The 13,982-nt window shown below is 37.6% G+C and overlaps 4 protein-coding genes and 1 pseudogene across 13 annotated transcripts; 1 reads left to right on the top strand and 4 right to left on the bottom strand.

The window, feature by feature from the left end:
- Positions 1–321: 321 nt before the first annotated feature.
- On the bottom strand, positions 322–2,239 carry LOC104735508 (uncharacterized). Its single transcript, XM_010455321.3, has 4 exons — positions 1,802–2,239; positions 1,561–1,707; positions 1,171–1,398; positions 322–633 (listed from the first exon to the last, which is right to left on the bottom strand). Exons 1-4 carry the CDS (start codon positions 1,995–1,997, stop codon positions 587–589), a joined length of 618 nt encoding a protein of 205 aa, XP_010453623.1. The 5' UTR covers positions 1,998–2,239; the 3' UTR covers positions 322–586.
- A 410-nt stretch (positions 2,240–2,649) lies between these two features.
- On the bottom strand, positions 2,650–4,436 carry LOC104735498 (uncharacterized). Its single transcript, XM_087471446.1, has 7 exons — positions 4,304–4,436; positions 4,151–4,181; positions 3,973–4,013; positions 3,592–3,627; positions 3,283–3,485; positions 2,990–3,202; positions 2,650–2,903 (listed from the first exon to the last, which is right to left on the bottom strand). The coding sequence occupies exons 1-7, from the start codon at positions 4,340–4,342 to the stop codon at positions 2,831–2,833; spliced, it is 636 nt and encodes a 211-aa protein (XP_087327572.1). The 5' UTR covers positions 4,343–4,436; the 3' UTR covers positions 2,650–2,830.
- A 3,137-nt stretch (positions 4,437–7,573) lies between these two features.
- LOC104735453 (transcription repressor OFP3 pseudogene) lies at positions 7,574–8,794 on the top strand (annotated as a pseudogene). Its single transcript, XR_015570792.1, has one exon. The product of XR_015570792.1 is annotated as a transcription repressor OFP3 pseudogene (transcript).
- Positions 8,668–11,806, bottom strand: LOC104735461 (putative serine/threonine-protein kinase WNK4). 4 transcript variants are annotated; one of them, XM_087471370.1, is made up of 7 exons: positions 10,973–11,806; positions 10,635–10,900; positions 10,282–10,505; positions 10,055–10,212; positions 9,659–9,971; positions 9,289–9,588; positions 8,668–9,204 (listed from the first exon to the last, which is right to left on the bottom strand). In XM_087471370.1, exons 1-7 carry the CDS (start codon positions 11,030–11,032, stop codon positions 8,807–8,809), a joined length of 1,719 nt encoding a protein of 572 aa, XP_087327496.1. In that variant the 5' UTR covers positions 11,033–11,806; the 3' UTR covers positions 8,668–8,806. The 4 variants fall into 4 exon arrangements, with proteins under 4 accessions (XP_087327496.1, XP_087327504.1, XP_087327487.1 ...); XM_087471378.1 differs by having other exon boundaries at positions 8,668–9,159; positions 10,973–11,315; XM_087471361.1 differs by having other exon boundaries at positions 10,055–10,505; positions 10,973–11,260.
- LOC104735470 (uncharacterized) lies at positions 11,303–13,971 on the bottom strand. Of its 6 annotated transcripts, XM_087471416.1 has the most exons (6): positions 13,425–13,564; positions 12,896–13,347; positions 12,617–12,807; positions 12,439–12,502; positions 12,305–12,348; positions 11,553–11,806 (listed from the first exon to the last, which is right to left on the bottom strand). In XM_087471416.1, exons 1-5 carry the CDS (start codon positions 13,474–13,476, stop codon positions 12,307–12,309), a joined length of 801 nt encoding a protein of 266 aa, XP_087327542.1. In that variant the 5' UTR covers positions 13,477–13,564; the 3' UTR covers positions 11,553–11,806; positions 12,305–12,306. The 6 variants fall into 6 exon arrangements, with proteins under 6 accessions (XP_010453586.1, XP_087327531.1, XP_087327542.1 ...); XM_010455284.3 differs by having other exon boundaries at positions 11,303–11,806; positions 12,617–12,813; positions 12,896–13,915; XM_087471405.1 differs by having other exon boundaries at positions 11,442–11,806; positions 12,896–13,915.
- Positions 13,972–13,982: the final 11 nt, after the last annotated feature.

Below are 13,982 nucleotides of genomic sequence, written 5' to 3'. Positions count from 1 at the left end.
CTCACGTGCACACGATTACTACTTGTTAAATTTAACCTTCTTCCTCTTCTCCTCTGTCTCTCCAGCTTCAGTCCTTTTCACCATTTTCACAAATCAAGTTTGAATTCTAGTAATTAATTTATCTCCAGCTGCTGTTGAACACCACAACAAATTCTCTGATTTCAAGAAATAAACCAATCTTTCCTCATTATAATCTAAGTTGTTCCAATTAGAATCTATCTTATTGGTATACTCTTTAACTAAATTTAAAAAATTTTAGTGATCAGTTTTTCTTAGAATCAAACCTCAAAGGCTGAGTTAGCTAAAAAGGATAGTAGGAGCTTTTGCTCAATTGTAACAGTTTTACTTGATATACAACTACTCGTCCAGACCAGCTGACAAGCTAACATGGCAATATGTTCAGACAGACACACACCTTTGTCGTCCACATTCATACATCACTTCCAAAAGGCCTATCAACAATACAAGTTCCTTCAATCACACATAACCTATTCTTCTTCTTCTTCTTCTCTCATAGCTCCACTAATCTAGCTAAATTGTATATTACGTCTACATCATCTCCACTCAAATTAAGTCTACAACATCTTCACTCCATTGTAACTCTCCTTTGATCTGGCTTCACCATCTTTTCCTCTGTCATAGTAACAAAGAAAACAATTTTAGTATATCTCCTACTCTCATCAGTCTTTAACAAGACAAGTAACATTTGTTTTTCGAACCGAATCAACTCAAACAAATTCAAAAGCAACATTATCTAGTTCGAAGTTCGACACAAGCTCTTATCCATGTCTTCAGAACATATCACATTTTCAGTTTCTTCCGTGAAATTTGCTAATATACATCTGATAGGATTCAAGATCAAAACTCTCTTTATATCTCAAGAACAAAACACATTTAGTTAACTATCAGGAGCCAAAAGAAACCAGAAAGTGTCCCGCGTTAGTTCTAGAGTCCCTAATCTCTCCCAACTTAACTAATTGGTCTAAGAACCTTAACACTCACCTCAGACACTCCGATTAACATTTATGCTTATCGACATCTTACTAGTGATTTAGTGAAGGATTAAACTTGTGTTACTTGTTTCGTAGTCCTATTATGTTTTTTAAAAAATCATTAACAAGTTCCATTACATAACATGATTGGGGGCTTGGGGCAATCAACCAAACATACCTGGTAGAGAGAAAAAGGCTGATGAAAGATCTGTTTCACGGCTTAGTCTACCTCGTTGTCCTTCTAAGATAACCAATCCTCGTTTTGGAGAGTTGATCCTTCCATTATGCAATGTCTGTTCTGAAATATCTGACCTGAGATTCCTATAAATGCTGTCATTTCCCCTTAAGGTTGTACTACTCGTTGATACTTCCATGGTTGACCAAATTTGTGTTATTTGCAATTGCCCTGATTCAAAAAAAAAAATATCTCAGCCCCAAACGCAGAATCTATAAGATAAGTCTAGTTCAAATTAGTTATAAACCCACCTAACTAGACAGCTAACGCTACAACCTTAGTTGCATCTATCAAAGAGGTAAAACAAAAACAGACAAAAACAAAAGCTCTCACCTTTAAGTGAAGCAGAACCAAGATTTGGAAGTGAGATCACTTGTCCGTACATGTGACAATCAGATTTTAGATATCCCTTAGCTTTCTCAGACATTGTTCTCTTCTTCTTCTTCTTAATTACCCTCTCATACCCTAATGACTCCAACCCTAATATCCAAAAACAGAGTAGCACACCGAATCACATCACATTCTAATCGTTAGCAAATACACACTCGAGAGAACACACGAGTCCTAACAGTACCTGTCAGGGAGATGTTGTCCGACTTCGAATTCGACGGCGGAGGCGTATTTACCTCCGTCGTGAACGGTGGGGAATTGGAAAACAGAGGAGCGAACGTGTAATCATCGGATTTGAGGTAAGCCACGATACTCTTCAGGAATCTTATGTTCTTGTTCCTCTTGTGTTTCTTACCCGCACCCAATGAAACTGTTTTCATGATACTTCAGTCAGTCTCTCGTGTTTCGCCAAAACGATACTAAGACCACAACGGAGAAGAAGAAGAAGACGAAGAAAAGGAAAGATGAGATTTTGGAGAAAGGGTTTAAACGCCGCCAGCGTCTCACGCGTCGCCATGGTTTCACGGTGCTTTGACACAGAGGTGCTGAATGAAGTGCCACGTGTCTCTGACAAACGAAGCTCGGAAGCTCTACTCTGAGTCTGAACCATCTGAAGAAAACCAAAAAAAAAAAACAGAGGTTCTGTTAAAGTTTTGACACTAAATGGGCCTAATATATATGCCCATGTTGATTGTTTATTATTGTTTTGATTGATTTTTATTTTATTTTTGTAATCATATTTGGATTTGATACAATTCAAGATAGTGTGGATATAAACTACAAAAATAATAATCCCATATGATATTGCACACATGCATATAGGAATTAGGAGGAATGAAGACATAATAACAGTCTCCGTCTTCACATACCGAAAAAACCGCCCAATTACCTATATTAGGTCAGACTTGAATCCAAAACTCACTAAGTCGATTCGAGAAGGAGCAAAATTAAACAAGCAATCAGTTGGATTTTCGTTTTCATAATCAAAGCTCATAATAAAAACTAAATTAATTTTCAAACTAAAAATGTAAGTTTCGTAACAAGAATCAAAGAAAGTTTAATAATTAGACTTAGGCATAAATAATTATGAAACTAAAATAGCAAGAGTTTTCTTGAAGACATAAAAAATATAAACAAGTAGCAGGATGAAACGACCGATATTATTATTAGCTCTGGTTTTCCGCTCAGAAAGAGTCGCAAGTTTTTTTTGTTTTTAACGTTTTTGCTTACGAAGCTCAGCGAGATCCTGCTGGAACTCAGCGATGTCCTGAGCGAGCTCAGGTGTCCTGCAAAGAGCAAAAAAGATAACAAAATTAATTAATAAGAAGTTACATTCGATTCAATAAATCAAGAACAAAATAAATTTATGTACCAGGGCGCAATACGACCACCACAAGTTCTCACGAACTCGTTGTAGTTGCGATGTTTCACATTAATGGGACAACGTGCACACCCTCTTAAGTTAGGAAACCTAAGAAATTCTTTTCTAGAGCTAGTCATGGCAACCTCAAGCTTCAGACTTCCCAAATAACTTCCATCTAGTGTTAATGCCTTTGCGTCATTCTTCAGATCAATGAACGCATATCTGAAAACCAAAATAAATAACTGTCCACGATTGCATTGTAACTTCAAAGAAGTTTTTTAAAAAGAATTAAAGTCACAAACCCCAAGGGAGAACCGGTTTGGCACTCAAACGGAACAAAAACCCTAAAGATCTCTCCACATGAACCGAAGTGTTTTTCCAATGAGCTCTTGATATCATCCCTAGAAACGGAACAATCGAATCCCTTGACGAATATGGTTTCATCGTTTCCAAACGCCTCTTCATGATTATCGAAATTGCAATCAAATTCTGCCACCTTTTTCTTCTTCGTTGTCAAAAAGAGATATTATTGGTTTGTTAGACTGATTTAGCCATTTTTTGTTTTGTCAAAAATAATATTAATAATTAAAACAGAAAGATGTTGTTTATACCTTTTTAAATACAAATTTTACATCTTTATCAATTTCCTGCACAATATAGACATATATATAGTTTACGTAAATTGGTTGGTCAATGAACAAAAAAACATAAGCAGAGTCAGTGACGTTTTAACAAAGATGATGAAATTCTTCTTTTTAAGTTTTAAAAAGCACACGTCAAAACAGGCAAAGCTAGCCTAAACATTGGTGAGCTCTAAAATACAGAAGCTAAATATATGAAATAGGTTTTTATTTTCATAAACATGCAACTAACTTAGAGATCTTTTCGAGATTCCGTTGGGCATGCTCTTATCCGAATAGCCATCTTAGTAGTAGCAGGATTTCATTTTCATAAACACAACTGTAAACTCTCTATGTTCCACAGATCATTACCTTTTTTTGCTTCTTCAGAATTACTTTTGAATCATCCAACACTTTCCCCGGCAACAGCAACAACAAAAAAAAAACATTATAATGTTATTCAAAAAGAACAGAAATTAATATATGCCGGCTTGTTTCTTCAATAAACACTTTGAAACATAAAAATAAAGGATATGATATAATTTCTGACCATTCTGCCAAGGCTCCGTGGTATCTTCAACCTAAAAAATAAATCGAAAACAAGAGTAATTTCTAGGCAAGTTGAGCAGAAATAATTAATACAGAACAAAATTGGTTAAATGACTGGAGTAAGGTAAGGAAGAAGGAGGAGAAAAAGGATTACATCGGTGGATGTGGAGCATTTGTTAAGCTGCTTGGCCATGGAGAGAAATTGAGACGAAAAGCGTAGAGCGGCGATTTCTAAGAGACGGCTGGAAACCCTATATATATATATATATAGAGATTTTTATTACCTTGTATTTTCAGTTAGCTGGACTTTTGTGGGCTATTTATTTTGTCCCGGTTTATGATGTTGGCCAATATTCTCGTAAAATCTATCGATGAGTTTTTCATTGATTAAATAGTTCTTTAAGAGGATGGGGAAGTCTCCTACAATATATTAATAAACAAACTTGTCGTGGAATCGGAGTTCCTGTCCTAACGACATAACACAATTTGGAACAACAAGTGCGTGAAAATCTAAGTGGAAAGAAAAAACATGGAGTAGTTTTCTAATCTACGTATTGGCAAACCGATTAGCCTTCCGATACATCTGTGAAATCCGGTATTCCAATTCTTTGAGATAAAGTCACGTGATGTACTTCGATTTTAAAGTTAAAAGGTGGGCTTTTAGTTATAAGCTTTATCATAATATGATTAATAAGCATAAATTATGAAAATAATAAACAGCTGGAATACCGGATTATGATACAAAAATTACTCATGATGTAGCTGGTCGATAAGACATTATAACAGCAACGAAAAAACGACCAATATATACTAGCTGTGGTTGGTCACCATTGCTTCATCAGAAACGTGCAATGCATCCTGCATTAACAAGTGCAAAAAAACAACCAAAAACTAATGAGAAGCTAGCTCCTTTGTTATCAAGATTCAATACTTATTCATATGGCATAAATAATTATGAAACTAAAATAGCAAGTGTCACAAGTTTTCTTGAAGACATATAAAAATATAAACAAGTAGCAACTTGTAGATAAAACGACCAATATTATTAGCTCTGGTTTTCCGCTTCAACTTTTTTTTGAACTTTTCGATTACGAAGCTCAGCAAACCTGCCCTCTAGCTCAGGTGTCCTGCAATATAATATCAAAGAGCAAAAAAGATAACAAAAAAATTAATAAGAAGTTTTCAATTCAATAAAAATCAATAGAATAAAATTAATTTATGTACCTGGGCGTTAAACGACCACCATCAGTTTTCGAGAACTCGGCGTAGTTGCGCTTTTTTAGATTAAGGGAACAACGTCCACACCCACTAAAGTTAGGATAGCGAACAGATTCGGTTCTAGAGTTAGCCATCACAACCTCAAGCTTCAGACTTCCCAAATAACTTCCATCTAGTGTTAACGCCTTCTTTGTGTCATCCCTCAGATCAATGAAAGCATATCTGAAAACCAAAAAAATAAAAAATATTCACGATTGTATTGTAACTTCAAAGAAGTTATAAAAAAAAAATTACGAGCAAGAAGTCACAAACCCCAAGGGAGAACCGGTTTGGCACTCAAACGGAACAAAAACCCTAGAGATCTCTCCACATGAACCAAAGTGTTTTTCCAATGAGCTCTTGATATCATCCCTAGAAAGGGAACAATCGAATCCCTTAACGAATATGGTATCATGATTGTTTCCAAATGCCTCTTCATGATTATCGTAATTGCAACCATATTCTTCCACCTTTTTTGTTTTCTTTGTCAAAACAAGATATTATAGGTTTGTAAGACTGATTAGCCATCTTTTGTTTTGTCAAGAATTAAAAAACAAGAGATGTTGTTTATACCTTTTTAAATGCATTTTTTACATCTTCATCAATTTTCTGCACAAAATAGACATATATATTTCACGTAAATTGGTTGGTCAATGAACAAAACATAAGCTGAGTCAGTGACGTTTAACTATAGTCATTTTTTATTATAGTCATTTTATTTGGGGTTTTTTCTCCTATGTATAGTCAAAACTAGATTTCTTTGGAGTGAAAAGAAGATTTCAATTTTTGAGAAACGTTTGAAATCAAACAAAAGATCAGCTACAAAGTTTACAGTATTATTAGCTTTCACAACCTACAAAGCAAATAGTCCTAGAAAACACACTTATATACGTAAAGGTTTACAATTAAGCATATAGACGAGCAACGAAGTTTACAGTATCATTTCACAAATAGAGTCATAGAAAAACACTTATATACAATACAATATAAAAATAATTTAGCATGTACCTTCAATAAAATATCCTCTAGATCAGCCATTGACAGTGCATTAGTAATTTCATCGATTTCCTGAAAAAAAAAACAAATAGTTATCTTATTTGAGCCTCTTTCTATCATTCCTCATGGAAGGAGTTGAGATGAAATGATTGATTAGTAATTAGAGAAAGCAGTAAATACAAAGTTACTGTTAAACTTTCTAGGGTCCAGGGTATATACCTTTCTTTGCTTCGTAAGATTTACTATCACTGAATCATCAAACAATTAATAATAACGTTAAAATCTCAATATAGAAAAAAATCATTCAAGATTCACAAACCAATACATGTATGTTTTACAAAGCAGAGATATATCAAATGTCGATGGGTTTAATCAAACAACAACCCAAAAAAAAAAAAACAAGATTGAAACAACGGTATTTATATGCATGTTTGATTCCAAAAAAAAAAAAAATCGACTTCTTACTTGTCTGCGTGGCTGCTTCAACCTAAAAAAAATCCGAAACAGTCCAGTCAAATTGTGAAGAAACAATTCATAGGGAGTTCTTTTTTTGTTTTGTTTATGGGTAAACACTGTCACTGAGTAAGAGAAGAGATAGAGACATATAAGGAAGAAACTTACATCGGTGGTGGATGCAGAGCCTTCCTTGAGTGCCATGGAAAAGTATTAGATGAAAGACCCGCTAGGTTTCGATATACAGTTTAGAGACGAATACCCTAGACTACTTTAGTTCGTCTTGAAATACAATAATGTGAAATTTTTAATTTTAAACAATGTCAAGTCTATTTAATTAGTAATCATTAGTATAATAAGCCCACCCGATTAAAGCCAAGCCCACAAAAGTCCAAAACCCTAGACTGAGGTTTATTTTTGATCTTCAGTATAATCATCAGTATACACCCCCTAATCATATTTTTTCATAGTACATACGGTTTCTTCTACTTATTATTTTATTTTTTAAAATAAATACTTTTCTAGAACAGATTGAAAGGGAGAGGTGAGATTTTGGGTAAAGATAATGATTGCCATTACAAAAGAAGTGCTTTGTTGTTTTTGGAATTAGTCTTGACATGGAAGCCACTCATAGCTAATTTTGAATGCGTCTAGGAGGGAAATTAAAAATTACTTCTTTTTAGATTAATTAACCTATCCTCTTATTTTTCTTTTTCCTTCATCTCTCTTCTCAAAGACGCAAACCATAAGAAAAAAAGAGATAGAAAGGACCTTCTACGTTTTTATCGCCTTTATAATTTCTCTTTTACTTTTGCTTTCGTTTTTCTTGAGAAAGAGTTCAAAATGAAAGAGATGATGAATCAGAAAATGGGGACTCATAAGTTCAGATTTTCAGACATTATGCCTCACTCATGGCTCTATAAGCTCAAAGGAATTAGCAGAGGTAGCAAAAAACACCATCCTTCTTCTCCCAAACACCTCTCTATCTCTGATGCTTTTTCCTCAAGAAAGCTTCGTGACCCTCTTCGTCGCCTCTCTTCCACTGCTCATCCCCAAGCTCCCAATTACTCACCCCCTAAATCTTCTTCTTTCAAAAGAAAGATCAAACGTAAAACCGTTTACAAGCCTTCCCCAAGGCTCAAGCTCTCTTCTTCCTCTTCTTCTCTCCATTCTCATGTTTCTCTCACCTCTTCTCGGAACCATCGCTCTAAACCATCATCCTCTGCAAATGTAATCTCTGATTCCGCCGTTGAAAGCTCGTCATATCGTGTCTCATCTCCTTCTGACCAAAACTATTGCTTTTCACGTGATCCTAAACCGCATTCAGTTGACATCAAGGACAACCGTTCTGTCGGGAAGCCGGATGATGTTTCTGAAGATCCTTCAGTCTCAGAAAACTCAAGTCCTCTTCGGGTTGAGACTGTAAAGGAACCACCTTTTCAGTTGAGTAAACAGCAGAAACTGAAGAAACCGAACGCACGGTCTTCTCCACGGATAAAGATTCGGGTAAATTCTCCCAAGATCGCGAGAAAGAACACAAAGGAAGGAACGTCCCCTACCGAGTGGAAGAAGAAGGAGAAGGGGATTGCAAAGAGCTTCGCGATAGTTCTGTCTTCGGTGGATCCTGAGAAAGATTTTAGAGAGTCCATGGTTGAGATGATCGTGGAGAACAAGATGAGGGAACAGAAAGACCTGGAAGATCTTCTCGCATGCTATCTTTCACTGAACTCGAGCGAGTATCATGACATTATCATCAAGGCTTTCGAGAAAACATGGTTACAGTTGACTCACCTCCCTTAAAGACTCTCTCTGTAACCAAAACGCAGCCTCTGCACAACTTTATTAAATCACAATGTACTTTTTACATTTTTGAACCAGCAAACTTGTTTCTCACAGTATACACTTAGATATTACATGAATGGATTTACAGAAATTACAATACAGGAGAAGCTTAGCGCCTTGAGCTGGGTGGCTTCCGTGAAACCGCATAAGGTGACTGAAACCCAACTGTTTCTACGTCTCCAACAGTTTTGAACAATCTTTTCTTTCTAGCCTCTTCCCTTGGCGACCGGTGTAGTAACGGTTTCTGCACGTCTACAAATGATCGGTTCCTTGTAAGTGTGCGGTTGTCTGAAGCCAATCTTCTGTTAGCTGAGCTGGAAGCTGCATACACGTTGGCTTGTCCTGACTGTAAATGAGAGCTTTCTTCGGGACAAAACCTCGTCAAGTTGTGAGTTCTGCTCATAGCAGGAGACTGGGAGCTGTGCTCATCAACAGCTATGTAGTTGAGGTTGGAATAAGACCCTGAATGGGAAGAACTCTGAGAATACGTCTCATCGTGAAAATCATCTGCAGTTTTAATTTTATCTTAACAACTTCATAATAAACATCTGTCACACTATGCATGTTGAGACTGGTGTTACTTTCCCATACCTTGTACCCAATCTTGAAGGCCTCGTGCCATATAGTTAGAGAGTGAAGCTTGGGAGGATGACGAGTGCGAGGAAGAAGAGTGGAAAGGCTCGGTGCGATGACGATGATGATCATGAGAGGTTTCATCATCTTCCTCATAGCTCCAACCAGGCACCAAAGAAGAAATCGTTCCATCAATCATTTTAGCAATCTCGACTGGCTCCCAATCTATGATCTCGAGTTCTTTTACCATCTCCTTAGCAACATCAATGGAAGTATCATTCATGATGTCAAAGGGAAAGAACACATTATTTGCCAGACCTGGAAAGAAACAAACAATTATGTGACTGAATAACAAAATGACCAGCTTAATCAAATTAGTCACTCTTACCATTATCATATGCGATTTGTACTTCCAGATCGATTTTGTTATCTTCAGCGCCCAGCTTCCCAGCGATGGACATCTGTGTCCTTAACTCATCATCATCTTCCAAATTCAGTGAGTCCATTTCATTCTCGTTCAAGAAGGGCTTTGGATTCCCAGCACCACTCGCATACACCATCCAGGACTCATCAGAGGCAAGAAATGGATCTTCCAATAGATCCTTTGCTGATACTCTCTTTGAGGCAGACACGAGACATTTTCCGATGAACCTCTGTGCCTCGATGTCTCCAACTCTGTAAAAGGCTCCTGGTAGCTTTCCCTGGAAAGATAACATTAGAAGGCTCAAGCCTGGTTTCAACCGATAGCTTCATCATCTATATGCTCACAGATCAGAAGACATACCGCAACAACTTTCTTGTAAATTTGCGCTGGATTATTGCACTCACTATACGGGAACTCAGAGGTGATCATCTCCAAAAAGCACATACCAAAGGAATAAACGTCAATGAGTTCATTATAGTTCTCCTCATATAGTTCTGGAGCCATGAACTCCGGAGTGCCTACGCAAAGAGGTATAATAAGCATATAAATTTGACAAGAAGTGAGAACAAACGATTTTGTTAACATACCGATGACACTATGAGCAGAGTGGCAGTCCCGCAGCATTCTTGCAAGCCCAAGATCGCCAATTTTGACTTGTCCAAGATGCCCATTAACAAAGATATTATCACACTTAAGGTCTCTATGTATAACAGGAGGGTCGTGCCCATGGAGATAAACAAGCCCTTCTAAGATCTGCCGAGCCCAGGACTTGATTGCCCTGATATCTATCCGCAAGTACTTATTTTTGTATCTGCACAAGAACAGGACAGGGTCATACAAAGCAAAAAACTGAGTAATCTTGGCAGAAGAAGAGGTTTAAGTGAATTACAAAGCAACAAATGAGTAATTTTATAAAGAAGAAAAGGTGTAAAGAAATTACTGTCGGAGGGTCCCAGAAGTGAACAACTCGGTGATAAAGTTGAGAGTATGATTGTGAACATCGATCCAGGAAGTGTAGAAACGAATGATGGATTTGTGGTTGAGAGTGCTGAGGAGATGAACTTCGGAGTAGAGCCTCTGTAGATCAACAGAGGAACGCAGAACCTCTTTCAGCTTCACCTGGCTCCATGCTACTTCTATTCCAAGCTTCTCGTCGATTGCTTTGTACACTGTCTTCATCGCACCCCTTCCAAGAATCTCTGCAAACTGTTCCAACATAGAACAAAGTGTTACAAAAAGGTTTTGATCAATGAACATAGAATCTGTCTGCATACTTACACGTCCGTAGCGGCCAGTCGGATCAGTTTCCACATACTCTGAAACCTGATTCATATTCATGGTTGACCAAAACCTGATTGATGATCCCAGAAATGTTTTGAGAGCACAGACTTTCGTTTCTATAACTCAGAGATATCTCTGGTGGCCAAAAGTCTTCCTATTTACTTCTTCTCTTACTTCATTATGAGAAGCGTCAGCATAAAATATGTTTAACAGTCTTTGGCGTCAATCACCCCATTTGGGATAAAATGAATAAAGACAATTGCCTTAACCTTGCTTGCATCACATATATTATAAAAACCATATGTATATCTATTTTTATTGACCCAATTGTAAAAAACATATAATATATTTCTAAAAATCCAATTGACAAATCTTGCTTCCAATAAAAGATGCTCAAGCCACAGCATGAAAGAAATCATCAAACGTGTACCACATTTTTTAAACACAAGGCTAAGTAAGCTAAATAGGAAAAAAAAAAGATGCCTTAATTTATTTTGTGAGCCACAAATACAATTGTAAAGAGGATAAGAGTTGAGAAAGTATGTTTTCAGGGGAATGTGATTTAGGGAGGAAGGAGTTTTGTTTCTTGAGGAAACTGCTAGATTTTCAAACGAACCAATAATTAGTTTGGTGGACACAAGCAATCCAAAAAAGATTGAGGTTAACAAAAATAAAACGATAGAGAAAAGGAGAAAAGTCAGAACAGAAGTGGGGAACATGACAAGAAGTTGTAGAGAATAGAGTGATCGTGACATCACCGTTGAACAATTTGTTTTTTTTGTTCGCGGCGACTTCCTTCAGCCCTCAAGGAGTTCAGGGTTCTGTAATAAACTAATAACACACACAACAAATATGCATTAAATCAATAGATATGTTCATGAGAGCTCTCATCATCTTACTTAGATTTGTATCTAAGGAGGTTCTGAATGTTAACAGGCAATATCTAAGGGAGGGTCCAAATGTTTATAGGCTACCTCATAAATCTAAATGGTAATGATCTGCATATTTGACTACAGTTTTGTTCTGGTTTAGATGTTAGTTGACACGTGGAAAAGGAGAGAGAGAAGAATGGTAGCAAATTGAAGATAAAGGATGGAATATATCCGAAACAAGAAAAGCCGTATAAGTTTGACACTGACTACAGAGGTTGCAGCCAGAATTTTTCCCACGAGCATATCATTATATTCTGCTCATTCATCATTACCATTCACCATACAACATGTGAAATGGCCCTTTCTCCACCGTGTTCTTTACAGTTGATATGTCACAAAGGCAATAACTATACAGCATTTTAAAACCCATAGCATAAAATTCACAAAGGATGTTTACCTCTACCCACCGACTAAGTTCCTCCATTTATCCTTCAAATCCACCTACCAAGTCACAACATTTATATCACTCACACTTCGCATATATCTTGTTCATGAAAATGGCGAGTATGAAAGTTAAAAGTACATGCTCACCTCTGTCCTCTCCGCAAATACTGCAGGGTTTCCATTCTTTATATCTTTCCATGATCTTCCATACCTGCACACCAACAACAAAATGACAGAGATATTATCTTAACGAGGTCCAAGATGTATGTATCACTATTGAATATTGATAATAGAGTACGGGACTAGGCAAAGAGTGTTTCCATACTCTTTTACTCCTTCCCTCAGAGCTTCCACTTCTTCATGCGTCCAGAATTTCTTTGGCCTTCTGACATGGGATTTCGCCAATCCGCCCTTCTTTAATGGAGATACATTCAGAGGTACTGGGGTTGGTCGACGACGCCGAACTCTGCCAGACCATGTTCCCTGACTACCCGAACCTTTCTCATTTACATTATCCTGTTGCTTCACAATTAAGCCATAACTTCATGAACTAAAGAACAAGACTTTTAGAAAGCATCTTGAGATGAAATTAACGAACACTTACCGGTGCTTCATTATGGTCTTGGCCACTTGTTCCAGTCCTATTCAGCCGAGTAGGCGGAGGAGTGACATTTACCGAGTGATCAATTGCATTGTTAGGTTCTTCCCTTTGCCTAGTGGAAGGGTCGATGTGTCCTTGAATCTCTAACAGATAATCCTTCAGCTCTCGAGCAGCCGTTTCGTCTCCCTTATCAAGACTTGGCTCATGTTCATGTTCTTGTGCACCCACTGTCTGCTCCTCCTCTGAAGCATGTTTTTCATTTACCAGACATCCCACTCCTTCAACATCATTATCGTTTTCTCTATTGCTCCCATTCCCGTCCCCACTTTCACCACGCGGCTCGTTAGCGTTATCAATAGTATCACTCTCTAAACGCCTCGTGCTTTCATCAGCAGCATTTGTATCCCCTCTTTCTACGTTATCAGCCTTGCGCTTAAGAAACCTCCTTTGAACCACTGATTCAAGAGATGAACTCCCAAGTAATGCCCACTGCTCTTTGAGAAGCTGAGTGAGAAAGGTAATAGCAGTGTACCTGATGTTAGTCTCACGAATCCGCTGATAGAGCTCAGGATCCTCAAGGGCATTCTTCAAATCAGTCTCCCACTTCAACAAATCGCCGCTCACCAAATCGCTTCCTCTCTCCTTCAAAACCCCAATCCTCTTCGTCCATATCCTCTCAAGAGCCTCCGTGAAAAACCCATCGGAAGCTATCAATGGCCACATGAATCTAAGCGTGCACTCAGCAGCCGTCCAGCAATAAGCAGACTTGTGAGACTCCATAAGTAACGAGTGTTGCTGCAACAGAAGCTTCTCAAGAACCTCGAGAAGATCAAGCGTTCCTTCGTCGATCGCACCCCGGATCAACGAATTGGAGATATCTCGCAAAACGGAAGATATCTTGAGGTTTAAGCAGTCGGAGGAATCTCCCAATTGCAGCGCTGAGATCAGTTTAGTAGGTAAAACCCTAGGGTTGTGTTGACGAAGAAGGACAAACTCGGCAACCCAATTGTCAAAGACTTCCATTTTCGATCAAAGTTGAAACCTTTTTGTTTTTGTTTTCAGCGGATGCAATGTTCGCCGGAGAAGACGA

The sequence above is a fragment of the Camelina sativa genome, chromosome 2, assembly GCF_030686135.1.
Source record: "Camelina sativa cultivar CO46 ecotype springtype chromosome 2, ASM3068613v1".
NCBI classification, from domain to species: domain Eukaryota; kingdom Viridiplantae; phylum Streptophyta; class Magnoliopsida; order Brassicales; family Brassicaceae; genus Camelina; species Camelina sativa.
Note: the sequence above shows the minus strand (reverse complement) of the source record. Positions and strands in the feature narration are given on the sequence as shown.

Bases quoted from the DNA above. Each gene is read 5' to 3' on its own strand.
- LOC104735461 (XM_087471361.1), bottom strand. From the start codon at position 11,032: ATGAATATGAATCAGGTTTCAGAGTATGTGGAAACTGATCCGACTGGC. The intron at 10,901-10,972 runs GTAAGTATGCAG...ATGTTGGAACAG, and splicing joins CGACTGGCCGCTACGGACGT to TTTGCAGAGATTCTTGGAAG. The intron at 10,506-10,634 runs GTAATTTCTTTA...GTTCTTGTGCAG, and splicing joins ACTTCTGGGACCCTCCGACA to ATACAAAAATAAGTACTTGC.
- LOC104735508 (XM_010455321.3), bottom strand. From the start codon at position 1,997: ATGAAAACAGTTTCATTGGGTGCGGGTAAGAAACACAAGAGGAACAAG. The intron at 1,708-1,801 runs GTACTGTTAGGA...TTTGGATATTAG, and splicing joins GGACAACATCTCCCTGACAG to GGTTGGAGTCATTAGGGTAT. The intron at 1,399-1,560 runs GTGAGAGCTTTT...TTTTTGAATCAG, and splicing joins TGGTTCTGCTTCACTTAAAG to GGCAATTGCAAATAACACAA.
- LOC104735498 (XM_087471446.1), bottom strand. From the start codon at position 4,342: ATGGCCAAGCAGCTTAACAAATGCTCCACATCCACCGAT. The intron at 3,628-3,972 runs GTAATGATCTGT...TATATTGTGCAG, and splicing joins TTCTGAAGAAGCAAAAAAAG to GAAATTGATAAAGATGTAAA. The intron at 3,486-3,591 runs GTATAAACAACA...TTGACAACGAAG, and splicing joins TAAAATTTGTATTTAAAAAG to AAGAAAAAGGTGGCAGAATT.
- LOC104735470 (XM_010455276.2), bottom strand. From the start codon at position 13,915: ATGGAAGTCTTTGACAATTGGGTTGCCGAGTTTGTCCTTCTTCGTCAA. The intron at 12,503-12,616 runs GTATGGAAACAC...GTTGGTGTGCAG, and splicing joins CTGAGGGAAGGAGTAAAAGA to GTATGGAAGATCATGGAAAG. The intron at 12,349-12,438 runs GTGAGCATGTAC...GTGACTTGGTAG, and splicing joins TATTTGCGGAGAGGACAGAG to GTGGATTTGAAGGATAAATG.